The 26,608-nt window shown below is 56.8% G+C and overlaps 1 protein-coding gene across 1 annotated transcript in view; it reads right to left on the bottom strand.

Moving 5' to 3' along the window:
• IQSEC2 (IQ motif and Sec7 domain ArfGEF 2) overlaps window positions 1-26,608 on the bottom strand; it is a 32,049-nt gene extending 5,441 nt beyond the window's left edge. The window contains 12 exon segments of the mRNA XM_090060700.1: window positions 116-277; window positions 459-558; window positions 861-986; window positions 1,965-2,104; window positions 2,711-2,877; window positions 3,645-3,767; window positions 5,253-5,414; window positions 5,651-6,603; window positions 8,352-8,753; window positions 9,824-10,112; window positions 21,803-21,832; window positions 24,911-26,608. Of these exon segments, the coding sequence (XP_089916826.1) occupies window positions 116-277; window positions 459-558; window positions 861-986; window positions 1,965-2,104; window positions 2,711-2,877; window positions 3,645-3,767; window positions 5,253-5,414; window positions 5,651-6,603; window positions 8,352-8,753; window positions 9,824-10,112; window positions 21,803-21,832; window positions 24,911-26,367 (4,111 nt within the window). The 5' untranslated portion in view covers window positions 26,368-26,608.

Raw genomic sequence — 26,608 nt, 5'->3', positions numbered from 1 at the left:
GATTCTCACCCCTCAGGCTCCCATCACCCCACAGTGCCCTTCACTCCCAACCTACAGCCCCCACAATAGCCCCCCTTGGGCCCCTCACACTCATCCTACAGCCCCCTCCACTCACACTCCACGCGGTATTTCTCCATCTCCTGCACCTCAGCCACTGACTCACGCAGGTCACTGGTGAAGCGTAGCCGGTCCTGCAGGCTTGGCGCATTGAAGATGATCAGAACCTTCCGGTCCCCACCGGGTGCTGCTGACAGCAGCTTAATCCCGAACTGATAATCTGGGATGGGGGAGGAGGAAGTCAGGCAGGGCTGTGGGTTGGGAGTGAGGGGCACTACAGGGTGATATAGAGGCTGCGGGTTGGAAATGAAAAACATCATGGGATGATATAGGGGCTATGGACTGTGAGTGAGGGATCCTGGTGCAGTTAGGGAGGCAGCAGGGGCAGGGGCAGGGCTCACACGAATTCTGGAAGAGCTGCATGTGCATGTCAACTAAGGGGAAGCTCTGACGGAAGCTGTAGGTCACCAGGATCTTCTTCTTCTGGAAGATCTTTGTCACCTGGCCAAAACAGGAAACAGGGAGGGGGCATCAGTGGGGAAGGCACCCAGGGATCTGGACCCCATACCCCCAGGAAACCCAGGCATCCAAGCCCCGGAACCCAGGCCACGCCTCAGGGAAACCCAGCATCTGCCACCCCACAACCCAGGGAACCCTAGTGTATGGGCCCTGCCCCCAGGGAACCCAGATGCCCAGGCTCCACTCCCCCCACCAAACCCTAGCATCTGGGCATCATCCCTGCAAGCAACCCAGGAGTCCAGGCCCTGTCCCCGCTGGAAACCTAGGCATCAGGGTGGGCTCACCACAAGCAGGTCATTGAAGAGGAAGACCTCACGCTGGTGCAGCCCCATGCGCTGTGGCCGGTTGGGGTCAGGCACCTCATAGAGCTGGCAGCAGCAGACCAGGCGCCGGTGGGGTAGCGACAGCACCTGGGCAGGGCAGGGCAGGGCAGGGCAGGTGGTGAAGCCAGGGGTGGAGCCATCTGAAAGTCTCCCTACTCAGGTGCAAAACCACACCCCCTAAAGCAGCAACCCCATGAGAGCCTCAGGAAGGAAGTCCCACCCTGTAGGCAGGAAGTCATATCCTAAGGCAGAAAGTCCTGGCACAGGCCATAGCTTGATACAGGAAGTCCTGCCTCCTGGGCAGAAAATCACAACCTGAGCTAGGGAGTCCCATCTCTTTGCTGGGAAGACCCACCCCTATGATGAATGCCCCACCCCTGGGCCTGAAGCCCTGCCCATTGAACCAGGAGCACCTGCCCTCCATGGCAAGGAGAAGTCCTTGAACTGAGAGGCAGGGGGCCTTGTCCCCAGGCAGGAAGCCCCATCTGTCATACTAGAAGCCATGTCTCTTATGCTGAAATCCCTTCCCCTGCAAAACTGAGGCCCCATCCCTTTCCTCAGAAGCTCCACTCCATATTAGAGGCCCCACCCCCTACAGAAGGACACAAGGTTCTTTAAACAGAAAGCTCCACCCTCCAGAAAGAAATCCTGCCGCCATCGTACTTACTATACTCTTAAATCCTGCCCCTAGATGAGCTATTCCTGCCCCCTGTAAGCCCCTCCCCCAAAACAGGAAGCCCTGCCCTCTAGCCCAGAGGACTCACTTTCTAACCATGAGGCTTACCCCTTTCCCCAGAAGCCACACCCACTAGCCCAGAAGCTCTGCCCCTACCCCATAGGCTCTACCCCTAGCACAGAGGCCCTGTCCACTAATGAAGAGGTCTGTCCCCTGGCCCATAAGCACTGCTCCTTGCCCATACCCTAACCCTAACCCACTGCCAGCCCAGAAGCTCCTAACCCTGGAGGCCACACCCCCTAGCCCAAAGACCCTGTCACCTCACCCAGAGACCCTGCCCCCTTGGTCCAGAAGCCACCACCCCATAACCCAGAGGCCTGCCCCCTCACCGGCTTCTTGCCCACAATCATGCGCTCCACGGCCTGGACCTGGGAGACATGGTCATCACTGGCCCGGAGCTCACGACTCTGGATGCGCTGGTAGATGCCGACCAGTAACTCCCGTGGAATGTCCTCCCCGTTGTCCACCCCTGCCAGATGGATGGACAGATGCATGGCCATTGCAGCCCTGCACCCCTGTCCTGGTTCTAGATCTCCCCTCCTGCATTCTAGGTCACAAGGCTGATATTCTAGATCAGACCTCCCTCCCATTTCCACTCCACAGTGGGGTGTTTCTGGAGCTAGTCTGGCTGTATTCTCAATCACACCCGGCAGTCTAGAACCCATCACTGAAGTGTTCAGGTTCTAGAGCTAGGAACAGGCCTTTCTGGGCCCACAAAAAGACCTAGACTGTGATTTAGATCTTGGAAGTTCTAGAATGTGGAAAACCCCAGCCTCTGGCCTTCTTGCCACATTGTTGAGTGTGTGGCCCTCTAGAACCAGGCCTTATGGGCCTCTCCAGCAAGACCCCCAGTGTCAGGGACAGGCCAAACTTTATGGGTCAATTGGAGGGTAGTCTACAAGGTTCTAGATCACCTCCATGTGGGGGTAGCCACTGGTTCTAAATCACCACTGTATCACATCCAGTTCTTCTAGATACCAGTTCCCACAGCCATTTGAGTTGGATGGAGGAGGGTGGCATCAGCAGGTCTAAGCTTCTCCTACGGTGGTTCAAGGCCCCCACAGGGCTCTCTCACCTCGGAGATTCTTGATGAAGTCCTCCAGCTTCATCTTGCGCTCAGGCTTCACGCTGGGGCTGTACATGTCTGTGTTAAGCAGGATCACAGCGAAAGCCAAGATGAAGATGGTGTCCGGGTTCTGGAACTGGCGCACCAGTGGAGCATTGCAGACACAGTAGCGCTGGCTGGAGGGTAGGAGGGGGCATCAGGGTCTACAACTGCTGCCCATTAACTACCCTTATTTGCTGGAAATAGTGATGGAATTCTAGAGCAGCTGGGTTCTACAGCAGGTCACCCAATGAGGGGGAGTGCAGTGAGGGAAACCCTGTGCTCAACAAGTCTTCAGGCTCTAGATCATGCCACTACCTGGAGAGTGTGGTCAGAGTTGTGCTCCATAATGTCATTCATGTGTCCCAGGTTCTAAGTGATACAACTGCAAGAGTGTGATTTGACACGACAGGTCTGAGTCTCATACTCAAAAACGTACACCCAGTACCTGGTTCTAGATGGTAGGGCACTGCCTGGATAAGGGCATGATCTAGAACATCATCTGGGGGAAAAGGTGGGGCCACGCCAAGGTTACCACCATGCTGTAGAGCATATACGTTAGAGAACATAGACACCACATGGGTTGGTTGGGGAGGGTGGTATCAGCGGATCTCTTGGCCAAAGCTGATACTCCCATCCCAGGTTCTAGGCTCTGCCACACTGATAGACATGAGCCCCATGTCCAGAATAGTGCCTGGAGAGAAAGGAGCTAGGAGCTGTCCCCAGTGCAAATAGAGCCCATGTTCTAGAACACTGCCCTGATTCTGAAGCCTGGGGTGGGGAGAAAGGAAGGGCCAGAAACAGGTGTGTAGTGATGGCTTCCCATGGCCAAAAACATTTCAAAGCACAAAGAGGTAGCTGACGGATTATAGAACCTCAGGAATCTAGAACCCCAAGGGCTCACCTGAAGGCTTCGATGAGTCGCTCAACTTTCTGGGCCTCCCCCTGGACACGGATGTGGGACTGGAACTTGCGAAGGGCCTCATCCAGCTCCATGTTGGAGAAGTCCATCTCATCCACCACACAGCTGCAGGAGACAGGAGGTAGGGGCTGGAGTGACTCCTCCTGGTTCTAGAACATGCACCAGCAGTTCTAGACTACACAGATTCCATTCTAGTCCAGCCAGCTGTTCTAGATCACACAGCAGTAGTTCTAGGCTGTCCAGTGCTTGCAAGGGATACTGCCTTATATTCCTCACCCTCTGATCTAGAATATGCTAAGGATGCATCTTACCACCTCAGGAAAGACCTTTTGTCCTGAACAACATTCTGGAACCCATGACCTAGAGCTTGGCTCATTCATGCTCACCTCTGTGCTTCAGGGATTTAGATGTGTTCTCGATTCCCCCAAATCTAGTCACCCTTCCCTGAGCCCCAGCCACAGCACCCCACTTGTTCTGGGTCATCCAAATGATTAACAGATCCATTCAGTCTAGACAGGCTATCCCTGTGTTTTCCATGTAAACCATTCCAGACAGACTGCTTGATTGGTTGGTTCCACATAAATCAACAGGCATATGTGTTCTAGATTAATCAGACAGCCCATTGGTTCTAAATAAACCAACTGGTCTGTTTCTCCCGGATATATCAACCAACAAACCTAGGTCTTTCATTCTAGACCAATGGACTCATTCAGCCTACATACACTCATACTTCCCAAACAGACCAATAGGTGTCCATCCAATCCCCACGTACCAACTAGCCCGTCCTGTTTTACATGCATCAATGGGTCTGTCTTGTCCAGATGAATCAAACACTGTATCCTGTTTAGATACATCAACCACTCAATTCATTCCAGATAGGCCCACTGACATGGGTATTCTAGATACATCAACTTTTTCAGTCATTCTAGATGAGCCAACCAATCTCAATTTTCTGAATAGACCAGTCCAGTTCTTGACAAAGCAACAGGTCTTCAAAAATAAGCCAATCCATTAATTCAGAACACTTCAACACATATTAATGAACCTGTTATATAGATAAACCACCCACCTCTTGCCTCCTGACAGACCAGCTGCCAACTTCAAGCCCTTTGTGTTAGATAGGCCAACTGGGCCCACCCAAACAGAGTACAGAGGAACTGGTTCATTCATTGGTGGATCATGAGGCCCGTCACATTCAAATGCATAAACCATGCCTGTTGCATTCTAGGTACATCAAGTAGTCCCTTCTAGAATGGTGTAAATGCCAAGCCCTTGATTCTAGATGCATCAGGATGTTTTGTTCTAGACTTACTAACCTACTCTGTTCTAGGTATGTCAACCATTTGGCCTAGAGCTGCCTGTTCTAGATATACTAATGGACCCAGCAGTCCCCCAATCTCACCTTGTTCTGAGGATCAGCTGGTCCTAGGACCCTACTCTAGAACCACAAACCACTAATCAAGAATGTGAGGAATGCTGGCCTAGAAGTGGTTCTCCTCCTCAGAACGCAGGTTCCTGAAACATGTCCACCCCGCCAGCTCAACTGCCCCCCCACAGCGGTCTCTCCCCCACCCCAAGGGTGGCCCATACTCAAGGACATCACGGTTGAACTGCTTCTGGCGGTTGCCAAGGAACTCGCCAATCATCTGACGGCTCAGACCCTTGCGCTCCAGGATGAAATGGGCGACACCCACAGGTGTGTCCGATAGGAACCCACGTTCAATCAGGTACTGGATCCCCTTCTCTGGCTTCCTGTAGGGAGGAGATGGAAGGTCAGGAGTAAGGGTCACTGTGATGTGATGTGGGCCGTGGGTTAGAAGTGAGGGGCACTATGGGCTGTGGGTCAGGCATGAAGAGCACAAGGCTCCCCTCCCTCCTAGGTCCCCATTCTCTCTTCAGTTAACCCCTTCCTTAGTGTATCACTCATCCCCCTGCTATCAAACCCCACCCCTTAGCCCCACCCCCTGCCCCTGCCCCCAGGGCCTCACTTGTTGAAGAGGTTGAGGCCGATGCGGTACTGCCGGCGCTGAACCACGTCATTGCTAAAAGCGGGTGAGTCCCAGCTGTGCCGTGTCTCCCGCTGGTAGGTCTGCTTGCAAACCCCACCCCCTCCACTGCCAGGCCCCACCCCTCCCCCTCCCCCAGGACCTGGCGGGGGCTGGGGAGGCTGAGGGGGTGGGGGTGGGAGGGGCATGTCATGGGAGGAGGAGCCTGTGGAGCAATTGAGGGTCTCGTTGGAGTTGCTGGAGCTGGGCAGGCTGTCATTGTCCCCATCTGAGGGCTCAGGACCCAGGCGTCCAGGCGGTGGGGGTGGTGCCACTGGCACGGGCACTGAAGGTGGTGGGGGTGGCTGCAGGGCAGGGGCAGCAGCAGCTCCTGGCTGGCGGTGATGGGGGTGGCGGCCAGCAGGAGCCACCCCTCCTCCTCCTCCAGGGCCAGGTGGTGGAGCCTGGCCCTGCCCCGCTCCCTCAGGGTCGTAGAGCAGGCTGCGGTGTAGGGAGCCACGATCGGAGCGGTCGCTGAGGTCCACAGAACCGTCACTGGGGGGCTCTATGGTGAGCAAGGGCAGGTGGGCTCCCCGTAGTCGGAAGTCACGGCAGTCCAGGCAGGGGGGGGCAGGGCCACGGCGTGGGCCAGCCCCACCCTCCCAGTATTGTGGAGGGAGAGGGGCTTGGGAGCCTGAAGGCGGGGCTTCAGCAGCAGCTGGAGGAGGGGCCTCGCTGGCACTGGGGGGCCGCTCGAGGCTGAGGGAGGAGCCTGGCAGCCCCTCATCCAGGTAGAGGGTGACATCAGAGAAGGAGGTAGCTGCGCTGTCGCCCTGCTGCTCTCGCGACTCGCTCTTCTCCAGGCAGGGGGAGCCACTGGCCCCACCCCCAGCCCCGCCCCCAGGCTCAGGGTGGCAGTTCAGCGCCTCATCGATGGATTCAGCCAGAGCCTTCACCTGTGGGGAGGCGCAGACAGCAGGGAAGGGTTGGGCATGGCTTCTTGGGGAATCCCTGCCCCTTTTTTCTGGAGAGTGCCAATGCCTTCAGCTTGGTACTGTAGAACCAAAAACCCCCTACAGTCTAAAATGTCCTTAGCCCACCCCCTTCTCCTAGAAGTACTAGCCATAACTCCCACCCATGCCTGGAAAGCCCCACCTCCAATGGAACGCTCCACCTCCTACTCCCTAGAAGCACCATGCCATAAGCCCCACCCCCTCTTGCCTTGAGCCACTGAGCCATAAGCCCCATGGTTAACGGTTGACCTCTGGGATACCAGGTGGGGTCCCTGGATCTGGGAAGATTTCAGTGGTGTCTGTGAGCTATATGGTAGCTGGGTGGGGCTAGATTTTGGGGGAACACTAGATTTGGAGGGCCTGGGGAGTTTTGGGGTCCATTGGAGGTCTGAAAGAGATGAGTTCTGGGGGAACCCTGGAACTTGGGGTGTCTGGGGGGGATACCTGGGTTTGAGGGGCTCAAGGGGGCCTGTGAGTTTTAGGAAGGCTGAGGAAGGGTTGTGGATTTCAGGTTGTCTAGGAGGATCCCTGCATTTTGGGGTGTCCCAGGAGAATCTGTGAGCTCTGGGTTTTCTGGGGGTGGGGCTCTCTGGATTTAAGGGGCCACTATGGGGAATCCCTGAATTCTGGGGCATCCCTGAGGGAGTCTACAAATTTTGGGGCATCTGGGGTGCTCAGGCGGGAGTCTATGAGTTTTGTGGGGCCAAAGAAAGGTCCTAGATATCAGTGTCCAGGTTCATCCCTGGATTTTGGGGGATCCCTGGGGGGGTCTGTGAGCTCAGGGCTTTTTGGGGGGCTCCATGGATTTGAGAGGCTCTAGGGAAGGCCCTGTGAGTTTTGGGGTTTCTGGGGAGGAGTCCCTGGATTTTGGGGGATCACTGCAGGGTTCTGTGAGTTCTTGGGTGTCTTGGGGGGGGCACTCGATTTGAAGGGCTTGGGCGCTGCACTTCAACAAGGACATGGAAAAACTTGAGAGGGTCCAGAGAAGAGCCACCTTTATATCAGGGACTTGCAAGACAAGCCATACAAGGAGAGGCTGAGGGACTTGGGCCTCTTAAGCCTACATAAGAGAAGGCTGAGAGGGGACTTAGTAGTGGCTTACCCAGGGTCGTACATCAAGAACTTGGTGAACAGCTGTTCACCAGGGCACCCCTGGGGAAGACCAGGAGCAATGGATATAAACACCTGGAAGGCTCCTTCAGGCTTAATTCCAGGAAAAACTCCTTCACAGTCAGGGTGTCCAGACTGTGGAATACACTCCCACTAGTGGTGCACTCACCTCCCCTGGAAATCTTCAGAAGGAGACTGGACAGTCACCTCACTGGGGTCACTTGACCCCTGTTGTCTTTTCCTGCTTAGTGCAGACAGACTGGACTCGATGATCTACAAAGTCCCTTCCAGCCCCTAACAACCTATGACTCTATAACAGGGGTATGAGTTTTAAGGGGCCTGGATTTTGAGGTGTCCCTTAGGGTTCTGTGAGTTCTGGGGTGCCTGGGGGGGCTCTCTGGATTTAGGGGGCCCTTGTGGGGGACTTCCTGAATTTGGAGAGCTTGGTTGGGTCTGTTAGTGTCCCGGGGTGATCTGTGAGCTCTGGGGTGTCTGAGGGGGTGGGGAATTCCTGGATATCAGGGGGCTCCCAAGGGGGTCCCAGGCTATCAGGAGGTCCCGGGGGGCTCCTCAGCACCTACCTGCTTGGCGAAGGCCTCATTCATCTCAGTGCCATCCCTGCAGAAGTCTCCAGCCGAGGCGGCCCCCCGCAAGCCCCCCCCTGGCCCAGGCCCCCCCCCGTAGGGCAGTGGCCCCCGGTCAAGGGGCAAGGGCCGGGCACCAGCCATGGTGCCTTCGTCCAGGGAGGCTGGCTTGCCCTGAAAGTAGGGGGCTGGTGGGGGGCCAGTAGGTGGGCCACGGTCATACTCCTCAAAGGAAAACTGCAAGCGCAGGTTGGACAGTGCCAGGCGTCGGCCCCGGCTCTCAGCCCGCAGCCGCTGGAAGTTCTTGGTCATCAGGTACTGGCGGAAGGCAGTCTGGATGGTGCGAGCCGCCCGCCGGCTCCGGAAGTACCCACCATACTTGCGCTCCAGCATCTCCACCTGCCCCGGGAAGGGGCAGAGGTCAGAGGAGGGGACACTGGAAGTCAGGATTAAGGGGTCCCAGGGGGAACAGGTCAGGGGACACAGTGTGTGCAGGGATGAAGTTATGAGATCGGGGGGTACAGATCACCAGGGATTAGGGTTAGGTGGTCCCAGGAGGCAGAGGTCAGGGGAAAAAGGTCAGAAGGGACAGAACATTAGGTTTCAGGGTTAGAAGGCTAAGGGGACAAAGGTTGGGAGGAGAGGGCACTGGCATCAGGAAACAGAGGGCAGGGAGGGTGCAGAATCCAAGGATTCAGGTGACCCAAGGGCAGGGGTCAAGCTTAGGGGGTCCCAAGGAACAGAAGTCAGGAAACAGAAGGCATCAGATGAGCAAGGTTAGGGAGTCAGGGAGGCAAAGGTCAAAGGTTGGGAGGTCCTGGGGTGTGGGCAGAAGCCAGGATTCAAGGGGGTTAGGCAACAGAGATCAGGGGGCACAGGGTGCCGGGAGTATGGGTTAAGGAACAAAAGGAGGCAGAGGTCAAGGATTCTTGAGTTCTAAGGGTCAGAGGTCAGGAGTTACAGGGTCCCAAGGGTCCTAGAGGTTGGACGTCAGGGGTTGGGAATCCCTGGGATCAGAGGTCAGGGATTCAGGACGGTCTCAAGGATCCCAGAGGTCAAAAGGCAGGGGTCACAGGTGAGGGGTCAGGTGTTCCCAGGACTCCAGGGATTGGCTCAGGGGTTCCCAGATTTTAAGGATCAGGGGCCAGAGATTCCAGAAGCTCCCAGGTTCTGGATGTCAGAGGTTCCTAGTCTGCAAAGTCTTGGGGGTCAGATTCCTAGGGCTCTCAGGGGTCAGGAGTTTCTGGGATCCCAATGGTGTCAGAGGTCAGGACTCTGAGGTTACCAGGGTTAGGGAGTAAGGGCTCCAGGATTTAGGGCTCCAAGGGGGTTGTAGGTCAGGGGCTCCAAGGGGTCAGCAGTTCCCAGGCTCCCAGGGCTTGGGGGTCAGGAGTCTGGGATTCCCAGGCCTCCCAAGGGTCAGAGGTCAAGGGTTCCTGAGGTTCCCAGGGTCAGAGGTCGGGGGTCACCTTCTTGTCCTGCAGGTCGGTGGAGAGCTCATAGCTGTCAGACAGGGCCTTGGGGCGTTTGCTGTCCTCCTCCTGCTGCTTGCGCAGGGCCAGGCTGGCAGGCTGCAGCCGAGCACGCTGGGCCCAGGGAAGACCAGGGCCGGGGGCGGGGCCAGGGCCAGGGGCGGGGCCAGGTGAGGGCCCCAAGTCCCTGCCCTTGCCTCCTTCGGGGCTGCAGTGGAAAGGCCCCGGCCCCCCGGCCCCCTCCCCCATGGCGCCTCCCTCGCTGCCTGTCGGCTCCCCCTCCACACTGCAGAAAGATGGGGCAACAGCTGGCGAGAGGCGCCTAGAATCTGTATTTAGAACCTGATCTAGAGCCCAGTCACAGTGATCATGAGCCATAGAATTCAAGCCACCTGCCCCATTACCACATACCAGATCCACCTCCACACTGTGATGAGAGCAGGGGCATCAGCAGGGGACAGGTGCTTAGAACCTGGATCTAGAAACCTATCCATCTAGAATCCAGAACTGCTTATCTAGAACTGTAGTATTCAAACCTCCCCCACCCCAGGTCCCTAGCTCCCTCGCTGCCTGCTGGCTCCCCCTCCATGCTGGAAAGGGGGTGGAGGCATCAGCTGAGGAGAGGCACCTACAACACAGATTTAGAACCTGGGTCTAGACCTGGTGATCTAGAGCTCTGGCATTCACACATACCATGCTAGGTATATGTGACCTCTGAGCCCCCTCAATGATGTGGAGAGAGCAGGGGTGTAAGTTGGGGGGAAGTGCCTAGAATCTGGATCAAGACCCCAGGTTCAGAGCCAGGGCATTCACCTCCTGCTTGTCACCACCCACTGGCTCCACTCCACACTCCAGAGTGGGGGCATCTATTGTGGTGAGGCAGCTAGAACCACGATAGAGAACCCACATCCAGACCCACTGTGGCATCTGTGCCCTGCCCATTGCAGCCCACTACCTTCCCCTACACTCTGTGAAAAGTAGGGGTGTCAGTTGATGAGAGGCACCTAGAACCTGATCTAGAACCAGGATCCAGACTGTGCTAACCTAGACCTGTGGCATTCACATACCCTGCTTGACACCTCCTGGCTCCCACAACCCACCAAAGAGAGAACAAAGGCATCAACAGTGCCTAAAATCTGAATCGAGAACCCAGGTCTCAGGCCCACCTGATCTAGTCCCATGACCCCCAATGCTCCTCACTCCTCCTCCCAGCACCTAGAACCTCATCTGGGCTCTGGAGTTAGAACCCAGACCAACCCCACCCCTCCCGTCACCATGCAACCAATCTACAACTGCCATGGACCCCACACCTCCCAAAACACAGGCTTGCCTGATCTAAAACATGGATGCCTTACCCCCAAGGAATGGTGGTATGTTCTGCTCTAGAACCCATGTGGCCCTGATCTAAAAGCTAGGAGTCCCCAAACCAGTACTGACCTTGTGCCCTGTTATGAGAACTGCATCACCATCACATGCACATAAGACCCAGGCTTCCAGGACATGGGCACACATGCACATACACACATAGAACCCAAGCATCCACAACACATACAGGGAAACCAGGCATTTGAGACACACACTCACACAGAGAACCTAGGCATCTGAGAAACACACATACACAAAACCCAGGCATCCAGGACACACACACACGGGTTGAGGGGGGTTAGAGCAGGGGGCTGGGAGCCCAGATGCCTGGGCTGTCTCCCATCTGCCCCACAGAGAAGGTTGAGGGGGTCCCAGGGGTCTTCACAGAAGAGGGGGAGGGACTACTGGAGGGTGGGACCCAGCAGGAGCAGGGGGATGGGGTTGGGGGGTGCGGAGTGTTTAGGGCTTCCTGGCAGAGTAGCTCAGAACCTGGACACCTGGGTTCAGGGAGGTGGTTGAGGGTCTCTTGGACACTGGAGTGGGGAGCACTGGGTTCCCTGTGGGGGATTGGGAGCCCAAATGTCTGGGTTCCCTGGGCATGGGGGTGCCTGGATGCCTGGATTCCCTAGGAGAAGGGATCACCCAGACACCTGGGTTCTCAAGGCTGGGGGTAGGGGACTTGGACACCTGGGTTCCAGAGGCGTGGTGGGAGGGGGCTTGGCTGCTGGGTCTGAGAGAGAGGGGTCACCTGAGTTCCCTAAGAGGACAGGCTGCATGGATGCCTGAGTTCCCGGGGCTGGGGGGAGAGGTCTCAGATGCCCAGGTTCATAGGGTGCAAAGCTGAGATGTCTGAGTTTCCAGGCATAAGGATGCCTGGATGTCTGGGGTGCTGTGGGCTCAGATATCTGGGTTCCCAAGGGGGAGCAGTCACCTAGACACCTGGGTTCCCAGACTGGGGGAAGAAGGACTCGGCTGCCTGGGTTCCCAGGGCATGGGGACGCTTGGATGCCTGTGATCCTGAGGGAGAGATGTCGCCCAGATGCCTAGGTTCCCAGGGCTGGTGGGCTCGGATGCCTGGGTTTCACACTCACCAGTGCAGCAGCTTGGAGCGGAGCTGGCCCTGGCGCCGGTCAGATGTGCAGTGAAGGCACCACATCCCTGGCCCAGCAGTAGTCCCAGGGTTGTCCCAGGGATCTGAGCTGGGGCTCGGCCCCAAGCTGCCGCGGCGGCTGCCACCAGAGTCGAGGGAGGAGCCACAGCTGCTGAAACCCCTCCCTAGGCCGGGCCCCAGACGTCTGGGTTCTCTCCTGGCTGCGGGAGGGGAGGGGGCTGGATAGAGAGCTGGGGGGTGGAGGGGAGGAGTGCAGAGGGCTCGGATGCCTGGGTTCGAGGGGAGAGGAGGGGAGGGGAGGGCGGATTGGGGGCTTTGTGTCAGATGCGCATTTGTCCATAGAGGCCCCCTGCAAGCAACATGGGGGCCTAGCACAAAACACACTCACAGGGAACCCAGTTATCCTGCTCTCACACACAGACAGAACCCAGGTGTCTGGATCTCTCTCTCTCTCTTCCCTGCCTCCCCCCCACATCCGGGTCTTTTACATGCACACAAACGTGCACACACACACACACACACAACCCAGGCATCTGGGTCTTACCTATATAGGGAACACAGCTGTCTGAGTTACATACACACTCACACTGGTGGTGCCCTGCTCACGCACCCGCTATGGTGCCCCTGCAGCAACACATGGACACACAGCTGCACATGGGTGTGTGAGCGCCCACATGCAATGCACACGGTTCAAGAGACAATTGGGTGGGGGGGGGGTTGCATGTGCTCTCTCACACATGCATGTACATGCATTTGCCCTACTATGCAGGTAGGCCAGGCTGCCCCCAACCCAATCACTGGGGTCCCCTCATGGACCATCAGGGAGCTGGTTGTCATGGAGATGGGGGGAGATGTAGGGTTGCCACAGGGCTGGGAGGATGGATAGGTCCCCATGGCATTATAAGAAGTAGGGAGGGAATTATAAATGATCCCCCCACCCCATTTGGCTGGTAAGGGAGGCCCAGACACCTGAGTTATTAGAATGTGGGCTGGAGAGGGGAGTCAGAGCTGAGGAGGGTCAGGAACCCAGATGTCTGGGTTCTTCCCCCCGGCCCTGTGCACCCCAAAATAATACAGCCAAGTGGAACCTCTGTGTTGCTTATGCTCCTGTGCCACCATGGCAATGCCTCCAGAATGGCCGCTTCCTGGCAAGAACCCAGGAGTAGCAGCTCCCAGCCACCCCTGCTCTCACCTCCAGCCCCTACTCCCCTCCCAAAGAACCCAGGTGCCCAGGCTCCCAGCCTCCCCCAACCCAGGAAGCCTACACCTCTGCTTACAGCCATGGTGTGTCCCAGATGCCTGGGTTCTAGGGAGGGAGCAGGGGGGCTCAGAACGTGGCCCTACTCTCTTTGGTCTGATTCCTATTGCCTCCCAGAATCCTTTGCGCCCCACCTTCCCACAATCCTTTGCACAGAGACATTTCCCACAATCCTTTGCAACTCCCCTCCTCCCCAAGACCAGAGCCCCCTCCCATATACAGACTCAGTCCAGCCAGCCCAGTACCCACACTATCAGCCCACACCTGACCCAGTTCAGTCCAGTACCAGCCCCCTGCCCACTCCAGTTCAGTCCAGTGCTCTCATTATCAGCCCCCACCAGTTCAGCCCAGTTCTCCCAGCCACCTCTCCAACCCAATGTCCCATTCAGTGTCTCTCTCCCAGTTCCTCCCAGTGGGCACATCTACACATGCATTAATGCACCGTAATTATGGTGCATTAAGTTTGGTACCTAGTTTAGTACCTGTAATAACAGGTACCAACTTCATACACCATAACTGGTGCTACTGTGCAATAGTGCCAGCGCCCATCTTTTACATGACACTAATGTGCCATAGACTAATTTCCAGAATCCAGAATTAGTCTACTGCACTTTTATTGTCTTGTGCCTGGCTCCATCCTGAACTAGCTCTCACTTCTCTTGGGAATCCCCCCTCCCACCCACACAGTATGAACTCTGAGGCTAGGATGCACCCAGGTCTAGTGTGGAACAGCTGAGATCAGCTGGAATCAGTGCCCAGGGAGGGCTGAGTTGCTGCACTCCCCTCCCAGAGAACCCAGGCATCCAGGCTCTCAGGTGAGGTTAATAGCTGGGCCTAGACCTCTAGAAGTGCTGCCAACTTTGTGATGAAGCCTATGCTGGCACCTTCTGCCCCAAGGAAGGACCTGATGAACCCAGCTCTGGGGAAGAGCCACCAGGAAACAGCTAAATATAAGTGCATGTGGGAAGGTCCAAGATGCACCTAGCTCTGGGGTGAAACAACTGGGGAACAGCTGAGTATAATACCATAGAGGGGACCAAGATATGCCCAGCTCTAGAGCGAAACAGTTAGGAAGGCCTGAGTATATCACCACAGAAGGCCTCGAGATGTGCCTAGCTCCTGGGTGGAGCCGCTGGGGAAGGGCTGAGTATAACACCACAGCCAGAAGGCCTGAAATACATCCAGCTCTGGGGTAGGGCTGCAAGGGAATGGCTGAGTATAACACCATTCAGGGAAGGCTGAAATGTGCCCAGGTCTGGGGTGGAGCCACTGGGGTGGAGCCACTGGGGAATGCCCAAGTATAACACTACATATTAGCGGTTCTTAACCTATTTGCCATAGTGGGCCACATTAGCAGCTGTCAATGTGTTATGTTGGCCACATCCACACAACTTACTTCCTGCATATCCATTTAAAAAATGTTTTGTATCTGTTATCTGACAGTAATGCAATATAAATCAGTATTCTGTAATGCGTCTTATTTCTACATTCTCAAATGTCTGTTTTTAAAAAAAGTAAAATGCCACATGGGCTGCAGCAGTATGCTGATTGGGCCACAGGTTGAGAACCACTGCCATAGAGGGAAAGCAGAGATGCGCCTGGGTCTGGGGTGGAGCCACAAGGGAATAGACGATGCTGCGGGGGGGGGAAGAGAGGAGGAAAGGAAGGGGTTTTGGAAATCAGGCCTGGAGCCAGTGAGAGGTCTAAGGATCCTTTTATTCCCTGTGGCTGGCAGAAGCAATGCATTTACCCAGGGAGGGGAGGGTGGCAAGAGACACTCCTTTCGTACAGATTTGTATGAGGGGATTCTCACACATGGGAGAGACACTAAGCAGCTGCCCCACCCCCCACACACACCTTCAATGACTCCCCTAGAACACAAAACGATGGGACATGCCTGTTGCACGGGGCCACTGCATGCATCTCGCACAGGGTCACTGCACATGCCTCACCTGGGAAGCCACTCCACACCATGATAGATTGATGCAACACACACAAGCATGAACAATGCCCCTGGGCTTGGCACACTTATCCCCTGCGGCATCACAAGTACGTTGTACATCCTGTTGGAGGGGGGTCTCCCCCGCAGCAGTGAATCTATGTGAGCTGCAGTTGATTTGCATGCCAGGGGCACAAGGTACCATTGCTGTGCTGCATGCGCTTTGTTGCATGTTGTGCAATGTGCTCCACAGTGTGCACGCATCACTCCATGTTGCACAAGTCCTCCGTGTTGCATACATGCTGCTGTATTGCAGGTGTGCTGCTCCATGTCACACGTGTGATGCTCCATGTTGCATCAGTGTTCCATATTGCATGACTGCTGGTTTGCATACGTGCCACTACTGTACATGTGCTATTCCATGTTGCACAAATGTTCCATGTCACACACATGCTGCTCTGTGTTGTATGAGTTCTGTGTCAGAAGCGTGCTACTCCATGTCGCATGAGTGTTCCGTGTTGAGCATGTGCTGCTCCATGTTACACAAATATTCCATGTTACTGGCATGACACTTTGTGTTGCACATGTGTTTTGTGTCACACACAGAAAATAACTCCCCCCTTCACACACACTCCTCTTTGGTACAGCACCTTCTCTCCCTCTCCATTGACAGCCCCATGCAAGACAAGCTCCTTTTGCACCTGTGTTCAAGTCATGCCCAGCTGCACCCCCACCCTCAGCCTCCACAGCCACACTCCCTGCTCCCCTACCCTGAGAGCCATGCCCACCTCTGTGGGGGCAGGAGGGGAAACAGTTATGGCCTTGCACATTGACCTCTGATGTAAGAAGCATGAAGTGAGAGGGAAGCTAAGGGGCACATAGGCATGGGGCCAGGATGCCCCTCCCCCACCAGTGTCTATCTGTCTTCTGGGGTCTCTTGATTGCAGGAGAGATGCCCAGGCAGGGCCCTGCCACTGGGAGTTGGGGCCAGAGCAGCAAGGGGTGACACCAGAGCAGCAGGGGACTGGGTTTAAGGCTTATGTTTCTGCATAGAAAAGATGTGTAAACTGAGATTTTAGGAAGGGGGAGGGATCACAAGGGAAGGTCACCACTGTCCCAGAGAGGCTGAGGGTTCCTGCCTAGAGGTCAACTGTCACAGGTCCATGCCAAGTTTCAGGAAAGGACAAAGGCTAAAGCCAAGGCAACCAGAGGGTAAAGTTCAGACTGAACCATTGCCCCCCTTCCCCCAAGGAGGGGGAAGGTCAGAAGTCACAAGTCAGCCATAGGTCAGTGGCTGGAGGGGGTCAAAGGTTGAGAGGTCACAGCAAAACCCTCCCTGGAGATGAAAGGTCAAAGTGCAGGAGGACAGAAGTCTTAAGTTGGCACTAGGGGTCAAAGGTCACACAAGGGAGTGCAGGCTGGGGCCCAAAAGGCAGAAAGTCAAACGTCAAAACCAGCCAGGAGGCTACAGTTTAAAGAGCTCCGAGAGGAGGCAGGGAGAGGGCATGGATAACGTATAAGGTTAAACCAAGGAGTGAAAGTCACAGTGAGGTCACAGTGCAAAAAAGTGCAAACAATGGCAAGAGGTCAAAGGGATCCAAGGTCCCAGAGGACTAGTGCCCAAACTCCAGCTGGAGGTTAGATCTGAAAGGAGGGTGGGGCAAAAGGTCCCAGCAACAGCATGGGTCCTGGCCAGCAACACTGGGGTCAAGCATAGGTGATAGGAAGACATTGGTCACGTGGAGGGGGGGAGGAGGGTTCAAAGGTCATCAGAACCCCCTACCACCATGCACGCTCTACCAGAGATCAGAGGTCACAGGCTGGGGGTCAAAGCAGGCCTCTCTGTAGGAGGGAGGTGGGATTTGTGTCTGTGGTGGGGGCGTGAGCAGGGCAGAGCTGGGCAGTGCCCCCTGATGGTCAGCGCGAGGAGGGGCTGCTGCCCTCAGAGGCCGGGCAGCAGAACTGATGCTCGTCCTCAGCCTCGTCCCTGGAGCCAGAGTGGAAAGGAAGGAGAAGGGGGGTGTGGGACAGACAGACAGACAGACAGACAGAGACAGGGACAGACAGATGGTTAGCACAGCGCTGGCCCCTCCCCCACACACCCAGCTGGGGAGCTGGGGCTGGAGCAAGCAGTGGGAAGGAGAAGGGGGCATGAGTGTGAAAGGTGCTGAAGGAGAGGGGCAAGGAGAAGGTGGGATCCAGGTGGGACCCAGGACCTAGGTCAGGGGTGGGCAAAATGCAGCCTGCGGGCCAGATGCAGCCCGCCAGGCCATTTTATCCGGCTCGTGGGGCCCCTAAAAAAATTTAGGAAATTAATATTTATTGGCCCCTGGCTGTCTGCCATGCAGCCCTCAATGGCTTGCCAAAACTCAGTAAGTGGCCCTCTGCCTGAAATAAATTGCCTGTCCCTGAGCTAGGCTCTGCTCTAACCCACCAGACCCCTACCTCCAACTCTGGAGTGGGGAGAAGACTCAGGTGTCCAGGGCTCACATCCCTGCTCAGTTCCCCCAGTGCCTCCCCAAGGCTGGGGGAAAACACAGGCATCTGGGCTCCATCTGAGCTCTAAACCACTGGCCCCCACTCCCTTCCCAGGGAACCCAGGCATTCAGGCTCCTAGCCTTGCCCTATTCTAACCCACCAACCTTCACTCTCTCCTCCTGGAGAACTGAGGCATCTGTGGGTTACAGCCTCCCCTGCTCTAACCCACCAGCCCCCACTCCTTCTCAAGAGAACCCAGATGGGCTCTCAGCCCCCCCACCCTGCTGTAACCTAGGGGCCCCTTCCCCATCCCCAAGCTGGGGCAGGATCCAGGCATCTGGGCAAGGTGGGTGGGGCAGGGCGGGGCCAGGGCTTACCTGCATTCGGGATGCCAGGCAGGGGAGGAGCGCCGGGAGCAGAGGTGTGCCGGGGCGGGGCAGCAGAACTGGTGGAGAGTGGGACCCGGCGAGCACCTAGAGTGGAGAGACAGCGCGAGGGGGAACGGGGAGAAGGGCAGGGACCCAGGAGATCAGGTGAAGGGACAAACAGACAGACAGACAATGGGCAGGTGGATGAATGGATGGATGGATGAAAAGTAAATGGATGGATGGATTGTTGGATGGGTGGTGGATGATAGTTTGTTGGTTGGATAGGTGGTTGGATGAGTGGGTCAGTAAAGAGAATGGATGGATGAAAGAAAGGGTAAATGGTTGGTTGGATGGACAGTTTATTGATTGGATGGGTGGGTGGATGGATGGAGATAGGTTTGGTTGGGCAGATGAATATGGAGATGGATGAAAAGATTGTAGTTGATAAGTTGATTGGATGGATGTGTGTGAGGTTGGGATGATGGATGAAGGGTATGTTAGAAGCAGTGGAGGTGTAGAAGATGGAAGGGATGCAGCAGTGGGTTATTTGTTTGGTTGGATGGATAGGCAGACAGGCGGATGTATCATTTGTTGATTAGATAGATGGGTAGGTAGATAAATGGCACAGATGGATGGATGGAGGAATGGATGGGTGTGGGGTTGGTTGGATTCCATGAATAGAGATAGATAGTTAATTGGTTGGTTAGTTGATTGGGTGGGTAGATTTTCAGAGGGGTGCATAAGGAATTGGATAGAGCAGGTTCACACAAGATTGGTTCATTGGTTGGATGGACACACATATAGTGAAATCATATACATAAGGTTGGTTGGATGGATGGAGGGTGTGCATGGGGCCAATGAACATGTAGAAACGGGGAGAACGAATGGAGGAATGAAGGGATAGACAGACCGACAGAGTTGATGGATGGGCGATTAGTTGGCAGATGAATGGACAGACATGTTGATGGGTGGATGGAGAGACAGATGGATGGTTCATTGGTTGGATGAATGGATTCAAATAAGGGTGGATGGATGGACACATTGATACAGAGATGGGCAGGTGGGCGGTTGTTGGGGGTGTGTGGGGCCAGTGTGTACACCAGGGATGAAGTGGGGGTAGGGGATTGTGGGCATGGATGGCCGGGAGGGGGTATGACAGACAGATCCGAGGAAGGGCAGGCAGGCAAGTGGTGGTGATGGCCAGCGACAGAGACGGGGGAAGGGAGAGAAGAAAAAAACACAAAGTCAAGATAGCAAGAGGACAGCACGGCACGCGGGGGGGAGGGGCTTGCACGAGGGCCACGCATGAGGGCACTGGGGAGGGACATACAGCCACGGATAGAGCCACGGGGGGTGGGAGGGAGAGAGGAGCAGACAAAGGGATGGACAGTAGGGAAGGGGAAGGTGGAATCCACTGAGATCCAAAGGGATCTGGCAGGCTTCCAGGGGCAGAGAGAGGAAGCAGATACCCTGAGATCTGCTGGGATCTGGCAAGGGGGTGGGTAGCAGAAGGCAGTGTGGCAGCAGAACCCTGGGGATCTGGCAGAATCCCTCAGGATACACGGAGGGAGAGGGAGACACTTGGGAAGGGCAGAGTAGGGTCCAGGAGGATCTGGTAAAGGAAAGGAGAGATGCAGGCAAAGAGCAAAGAGGGAGTGGATCCCTTGGGATTGGATGGGATCCAGCACAAGGCAGTAGTGAGGGGTGCAGGAATCAGCATGAGGGGTTTTCCCAGAGGATCTGCTGGGTGCTTTGCCAAGTATGGGGATGGGATCCCAGGGGATCCAGTGAGGAGGTGGCAGCGGCGGATGGAGTCAGGGCAGAGCTGGCAGGAGAGGAGAAGCCAGGGGAGATCCTTCAGGATCTGGTAGGAATTGGGTAGGATCAGAAAGACGGCGGCACCATAGGAAGCCCTCCCCCCACCCCCCTGCAAGATGGGGACCCCCAACCCCCACTCCATGCCCAGAGAACCCAGGTGTCCAGGCTCCTAGCCCCCTGCCCTTCTTCCTTGGAACCCTCTTCCCCAATACAGAACGGGAAGTCCGTGTCCCAGCTGACTTTGCTTCCTGTTGACAGGGTAGCTGGATATGGACAGGAGGGGTCCAGACACCCACACTCCTATGTGTGTTTGCGTGAGCATATGCAAGAGAAAGAGAGATACTGGGGGGAGGAGGCCATGGCATGCTTGGGGGTGGGGGGCACTTAGATTCCTGGATTCTCTAAGCATATGTATGTGCATGTGCAAGAGTGTGAGAGAAATGTTGTGGGGGGGAGGGGTTTAACACTGGGGCAGGCAGGAGTTTAGATGTCTGGGTTCTCTGCATGTGTGTGGGTGGGGGGTGTTGATGCCTGGGTCTCCTGTGCACAAGGCCCATCTTTCTGCCCTCCTCACCTTCAACAGCTGCTCTGTGACTCACAGGGCTCCAGCCTGTAATTAGCTAGGCAAGGGGGGCCTCTAATATTAGTAACAAAGCCACATCCAGGGGGCCCCTGCTGTTACCATGGGAACCGGGAACTTCCCCACAAGACCTGCCCCCCTCCACAACTCCAGAACCAGGCATGCTGTCCTGCCCGGGAAGATCTTCTCCAATACCGTTATAATCAGTTGTTCCCAGCCTCCCCACCCCAGAACTGGGCACATTGTGGCCTGTTATACTCAGCCGTTCCCCAGTGAATCCATCCCAGAACTCGCTACACCTCAGCACATTCCTTGGGCACCATTATGCTCAGCCATTCCCAGCTGTCCCACCCCAGAGCTGGCCACATCCCAGCCTGTTATACTCAGCCATTCTCCAGCCTCCTTACCCCAGAGCTGGCTGCATCTCAGCCCATCTCTTGGACACCATTACACTCGGCCATTCCCCAGCTGCCCCACCCCAGAGCTAGCTTCATCTCCTCATCACTAGGCCTCGTTACCGCCCCATCCCATCTCACTCCAGTGCTGGGCACCCCACGCGGCTGACAGCTGGCAGGAGGCTGCGCCACACGGGTGTTTGTGTTGCCATGACAATGCTTCCTGGCAGCCCCGCATAGTGTTGTCACTCCCCCGAGCTGTCAGCGCCCCCCCCTCCATTGCTTGGCAACCGCCTACCGCATCACCCCTAGCAACAGCTGCTGGGTTGGGGGAGTGGGAAACCCAGATGTCCAGGCCTCCGGCCCCCATTCAGTGCCCAGAGAGCCCAGGCCCTCAGCTGCACCAACCCACCAGCTGTACTTCCATCTCAGAGAACCCAAACATCTGGTCTCCCAGACACCCCTTGCTCTCACCCCTAGCCCTACTCTCCTCCAAAAGAACACAGGGGTCCAGGCTCCTGGCCCACCGCCTTCCTCATGCCCATCACTGTACAAGTCCCATGCTTGCCACCCGCACCCCCATCCCTCCAGAAAAGAACCCAGGCATCCAGGTGCTCTGCCCCCCCCATGACAGGGTGCTGCCTGCTGGGGGCCCGAGACTGACCTGACGGTGCGGGAGCTCTCACAGTCGGACCTGGGGAAGCAAAGAGTTGGGGTGGAGGTCAGTGGGGAGAGGGAAGACCCTGGAGAAAAGAAACCCCCCACACCCTGGTGCCGCTCACTTCTGACCTGTAGCCCCACCCCATGGTGACCCTCACTCCAGACCTGCAGCCTCCTCAGCCCTGAGGAGGCCTGTGGGTGTTGAAATGAGTTTCTACCCATTCCTGCTGCAGCCACTTCTCATGATTCCTAGGGGCTAGGGAAGAGGGGCAGCTACCTGGAGGGACCCCAGGCATGTGGGTTCTCTGGGCAAGAAGTGAAGTCTTGGGGGTGAGAGCAGGGAGGGCTAGGAGCTTGGACAACTAGCTTCTCTGGGAGGGGAGTTGGGGTGGGGGTCTTGAATTGATTATACTAGTAAACTTTGCAATCCAACAAGGAAAGAGATCCAGGTGTCCAGCAACACCCCACCCCCCAACCGCCATTCCTATGCCCAGAACGGGTAGGGAATCTAAATGTCCGGGCTCCTACCTCTCTGAGACAACAGCAGTGGTGATGGAAGGTGACAGGGGTTGATCCAACAACCGGGCGAAGGGACAGACTGAGGGCCAGTGGGCACTAGAACCCAGGTGTCTAGGCTCTCAGCCCCCCTGCTTGCACCCCCCCTCCCCAGCCTTCCCCCAGAAAACCCAGGCATCCAAGCCAGTGTTTGGGTAGGGGACGGGTGGGAGCAGAAGCAGATGGTCACTCAGGTGGGAGCCATGGGCTGGTGCCACAGCCCATGTCCCCCCTGCTGCTCCCCCACCTGCTCCCAGCCAGCCCAGGCACCTCGCCTGGCATGGGGAGGTGGGATGGGGGGGATGGGAATGGCTGTGCATAACAATACTTCTGGGTTCTCTGGGAGGGGAAGGGGACTGGGGGTGAGAGCAGAGAGTGGGGGTTGGGAGTCTGGATGCTTGTGATCTCTGGGGTGGGGAGTGGGGAGAGCAAAGGGGGCCGGGAGCCCAAATGCCTGAGTACTTTAGGAAGGGGCTGGGGGCCAGGGGCTCTAGGGAGACCAAAAGACCTTTCAGACCTGGTCAGATGTGGCCCAGACACCTAGGTTTATCCCTTCACTTGCAGGGAGGGGTGGGGTTGGAGAAGCAGAGCCCGGTCTGGACCCATTCCTGAGCTCAGCCCTTAGCCAAAGTCACACTAGACTGCCATGAGTCAGTGCAGGGAGGAGGGGGTGGAGAAAGGGTTGAGAGCACAGACACCGGGGCTCCCTAGGAGGGGAGTGAGTGACTAGGAGCCTGTACACCTGGGTTTCATGCCGGCCTCACACCTACCACTCACCCAAGAAGAGTGGGTAGCCGTGAGAAGTGAGATATGTGCACCTCCTTCTTCCCCCCGCCCAGATTCCAGTGGATCTCTGCCCCTCCAAGATCCCTGGATCCACCCCCAGAGACCTTCAACCCCCAATGCACCCCCCCAAAACCCCTCCTAGGACCCCTCCTAGAGAACTCAAGCATCCAGGCTCCCAGCCCCTCCCCCACCCCTCACCCTCCAGCCCCACTCCCCTTCCAAAGAAAACAGGCTCAGATCTGCTGTGCCTGACACATCATCCCTAGGCGGACATAAAAGGGAAGAGAGGGGGTTGGGGAGCTCTGGAACCAGGCTGCTTCTAAATTGGACCTAGTGGGCAAGATAGGGTGCTCTAGAACCCCTTTCTCCCAGTTCTAGACGGAAGCTTTGGCCCTACCAGCCACCCAGTCCCAGGAAAGGCTGGTAGGGTCAAAGCTGAGCTCTAGAACCCACCTGGTTTTGGTCACATGCTGAGTGCAGTGTTCTAGAATCCACTTCCCAATTCTAGCTAGGTAGCACAGAGACGCTGATCTAGAATCCAGGCTCCAGAGCCCGTGGGGTTATTCAGCTACTCCCAAGCCAGCTCTAGAACCCCCATTCACACCCTATTGGTTCTAGATGTGGACCTAATCCAGAGTCTAGATCTCCTGAGAGAGTCAGGCTGGGCTCCATGGAGTTGTACCTAGAAACTTTCAGGCTCCATCAGGCACCCTCTAGAACCCCCCCCCCCTTGCTCCCACCCCCTAGGTTCCAGAACCACCTAGAACCACTCCAGAAATCCTACACCACAACTCGGGGGGGGGGGGGGTGTCTAGAGCACAGAGGCACCAGAATCCTCTGAGTCTAGAACCACTGTCCTAAGACTTAGAACATGGTGAGAGGTGTCCTAGAACATAGGGAAGCTATAACTTAGCCCTTCAGAACCCAGAAGGGTCTAGATTTTGGGGGTGAAGGCCAGAATTGGAGCAAGGGGGAGGGATCCAGAACCTGGGGTCCTAGATCTTGGCCTAGAAGTGGGGTATCTAGCATCCAGGCAGATCTACAACTTAGCTCTCTAGACTTAGGTAGAAAGTCTAGGGTAAAGAGGAGGGACTTGATTACTGCAAAGAAGACGGTCTACAGCCTTAGGATACCAGTCTTGGTCCACCAGAACTTGAAGGGGTCTAGAACATGGGGTGGGTCTAGAACCCAAGAGCATCTAGACACTGGTCCACCCAAATCTAGAGGGGTCTCAAACAATGGGAAAAGTATCTCCAGAGCTGGTTCCAAGGACACAGAGACCTAGCTCACAACCCTTGAAAACCTTAAGAGATCTAGAACCAAGGGAAATCTAGAGCTGACCCCTCCAGAATTTAGAGGGATCTAGAGCACTGGAGGGAGGGGACACCACAACTACAGGGGGGGCTCCTAAAGCCCCAAAGACTCCAAGACCTAGATCTCAACAAATCAAAGCCTTGAGGGGCCTAGAATTTGAGGGGAATCTAGAACCCAGGCCACCAGAATCTGGGAGAGGGGGACTAGAGCAGTGTGGAAGGAGGCTCCACAACTAAAGCAGGAGTCATAAAGCCCCAAAACTGAAACCTACATCTCAACCCACCAAAACCCTGAGGGATCTTGAACTCAAGATGATTTAGAACCCAGCCCACCAGGTCTCTAGAGCAATGAGGGTACCATCCCCTTCCCCTCAAATACCACCCCCACCCCCAACCCAGGACCCACAGGGTAAGGAAGGGATCCAAGGTGCCCGCGACAGGTGCTAGGTACTGCTTACTTCCTCTGAAGGGTGGCGCCAGGGCTGGGGCTGTCAACAGTAGGGGGTGCCCCCCCGCTGGCCCCAGGGCTGGAGCTCCGTGATGCGCCCCGGCTCAGCTGTCCTCTATCGTGGCCCCGACGCTTGGCATACAGCCCCTCACGGCCCCCGTAGGGGGTGTCCCGGTCCATACGGCCTCCATAGTGCCCGTCCGGGGGCGGGAAGACTCCATCCCGCTCCAGTGGAGGCTGGAACTGGGCATCCCGGGCCCCATACTGGGAATCCCGGGCCGCATACTGGGCACTCTGGTCCATACGACCCGGATAGGGCCCGTCCCGACCTGGATACTGGGAATCCCGGCCAGGATACTGGTCATCCTGGGCTGGGAACTGAGAATCCCGAGCAGCAAACTGGTTCTCTCTAGGCTGGTACTGGGAATCCCGGCTGTGATACTGGTTGTCCTGGGCTGGGAACTGGTTTTCCCGGGTCTGGTACTGGTTGTCTCTGGGCTGGTACTGAGAATCCCGGCCAGGATATTGGTTCTCCTGGGCCTGGTACTGGGAGTCGCGGCTTGGATACTGGCCCTCCGGGGTGGAGTACTGGTTGTCTTGGGCAGGGAACTGGGAGTCACGGGTCTGAAACTGGCTCTCCCGGCCAGGATACTGGGAATCCCGGGCCGGGAACTGGTTCTCCAGTGCCTGGTACTGTGAATCCCGGCTCGGATATTGGTTCTCAGGGCTCGGATACTGTGAATCCCGGCCAGGATGCTGGGAATCGCGGGCCGGAAACTGGTTTTCCAGAGCCTGGAACTGGTTTTCCCGGGCAGGGAACTGGTTCTCATGAGCCCGGTACTGGGAATCACGGGCTGGAAACTGGCTGTCCAGTGCCTGATACTGGTTTTCTGGGCTTGGATATTGGGTATCACGGGTGGCAAACTGGTTCTCATGAGCTGGATATTGCGAATCTCGAGATGGAAACTGGTTCTCCAGAGGCTGGAATTGGTTCTCATGCGCTGGATACTGGGAATCGCAGGTGGTGAACTGGTTCTCATGAGCCGGATACTGGGAATCACGGGCTGGAAACTGGGTCTCATGAAGCTGATACTGGGTCTCCAGTGCCTGGAACTGGGAATCTCGAGCTGGAAACTGGTTCTCCTGAGTCGGATACTGGGATTCTCGAGCTGGGAACTGGTTCTCCAGAGGCTGGAACTGGCTCTCCCGCCCCTCCTGCCCCTCGTAGGGGTCCCCTCGGGCCCTCTCCCGGCCAGGAGGGCCCCGATCCCGGCCATCACGGCCCCGCAGCTCGCGGTTCTCCCGGCCCAGGCGCTCTAGCGCCGCTTCCAGCTCCTCGATGCGGCGCCGCTGCGAGTCCAGCAGCCGCTGCTGCGTCTCGATGATGCGGTTCAGCTCCAGCAAGTAGCCCACGGCCCGGCTCGGACTGTCCCCGGCCCCGGCCCCGGCCCCGGTCCCGGCCTCCATGGACACCGAGCGCCGCTGAGGCTGGTGCTGCCGCCGGCCTGGCCCGGCCCGGCCCCTCGGGGCCCCCGCGCCCCCCAGCCCGGCTCAGTGCCGCCGCATGGCGAGCCCCGGCCCCGCGAGCCTCCGGAGCTCGCGCGAGCCTCTAGCTTAGGGGGCGGGGGAGGGAGGAGGCGCTGCGGCGGCTGCACGAGGCGAGCGCGGGCGAACCTGGGGGGGGAGGAGCGAGCTGGGGGGGAGGCGA

Source organism: Crocodylus siamensis, chromosome 8 (assembly GCF_052110815.1).
Source record: "Crocodylus siamensis isolate JL-2025a chromosome 8, ASM5211081v1, whole genome shotgun sequence".
Lineage (NCBI taxonomy): Eukaryota > Metazoa > Chordata > Crocodylia > Crocodylidae > Crocodylus > Crocodylus siamensis.
The sequence above is the reverse complement of the archived record's forward strand: the minus strand, read 5'-3'. Positions and strand labels throughout refer to the sequence as shown.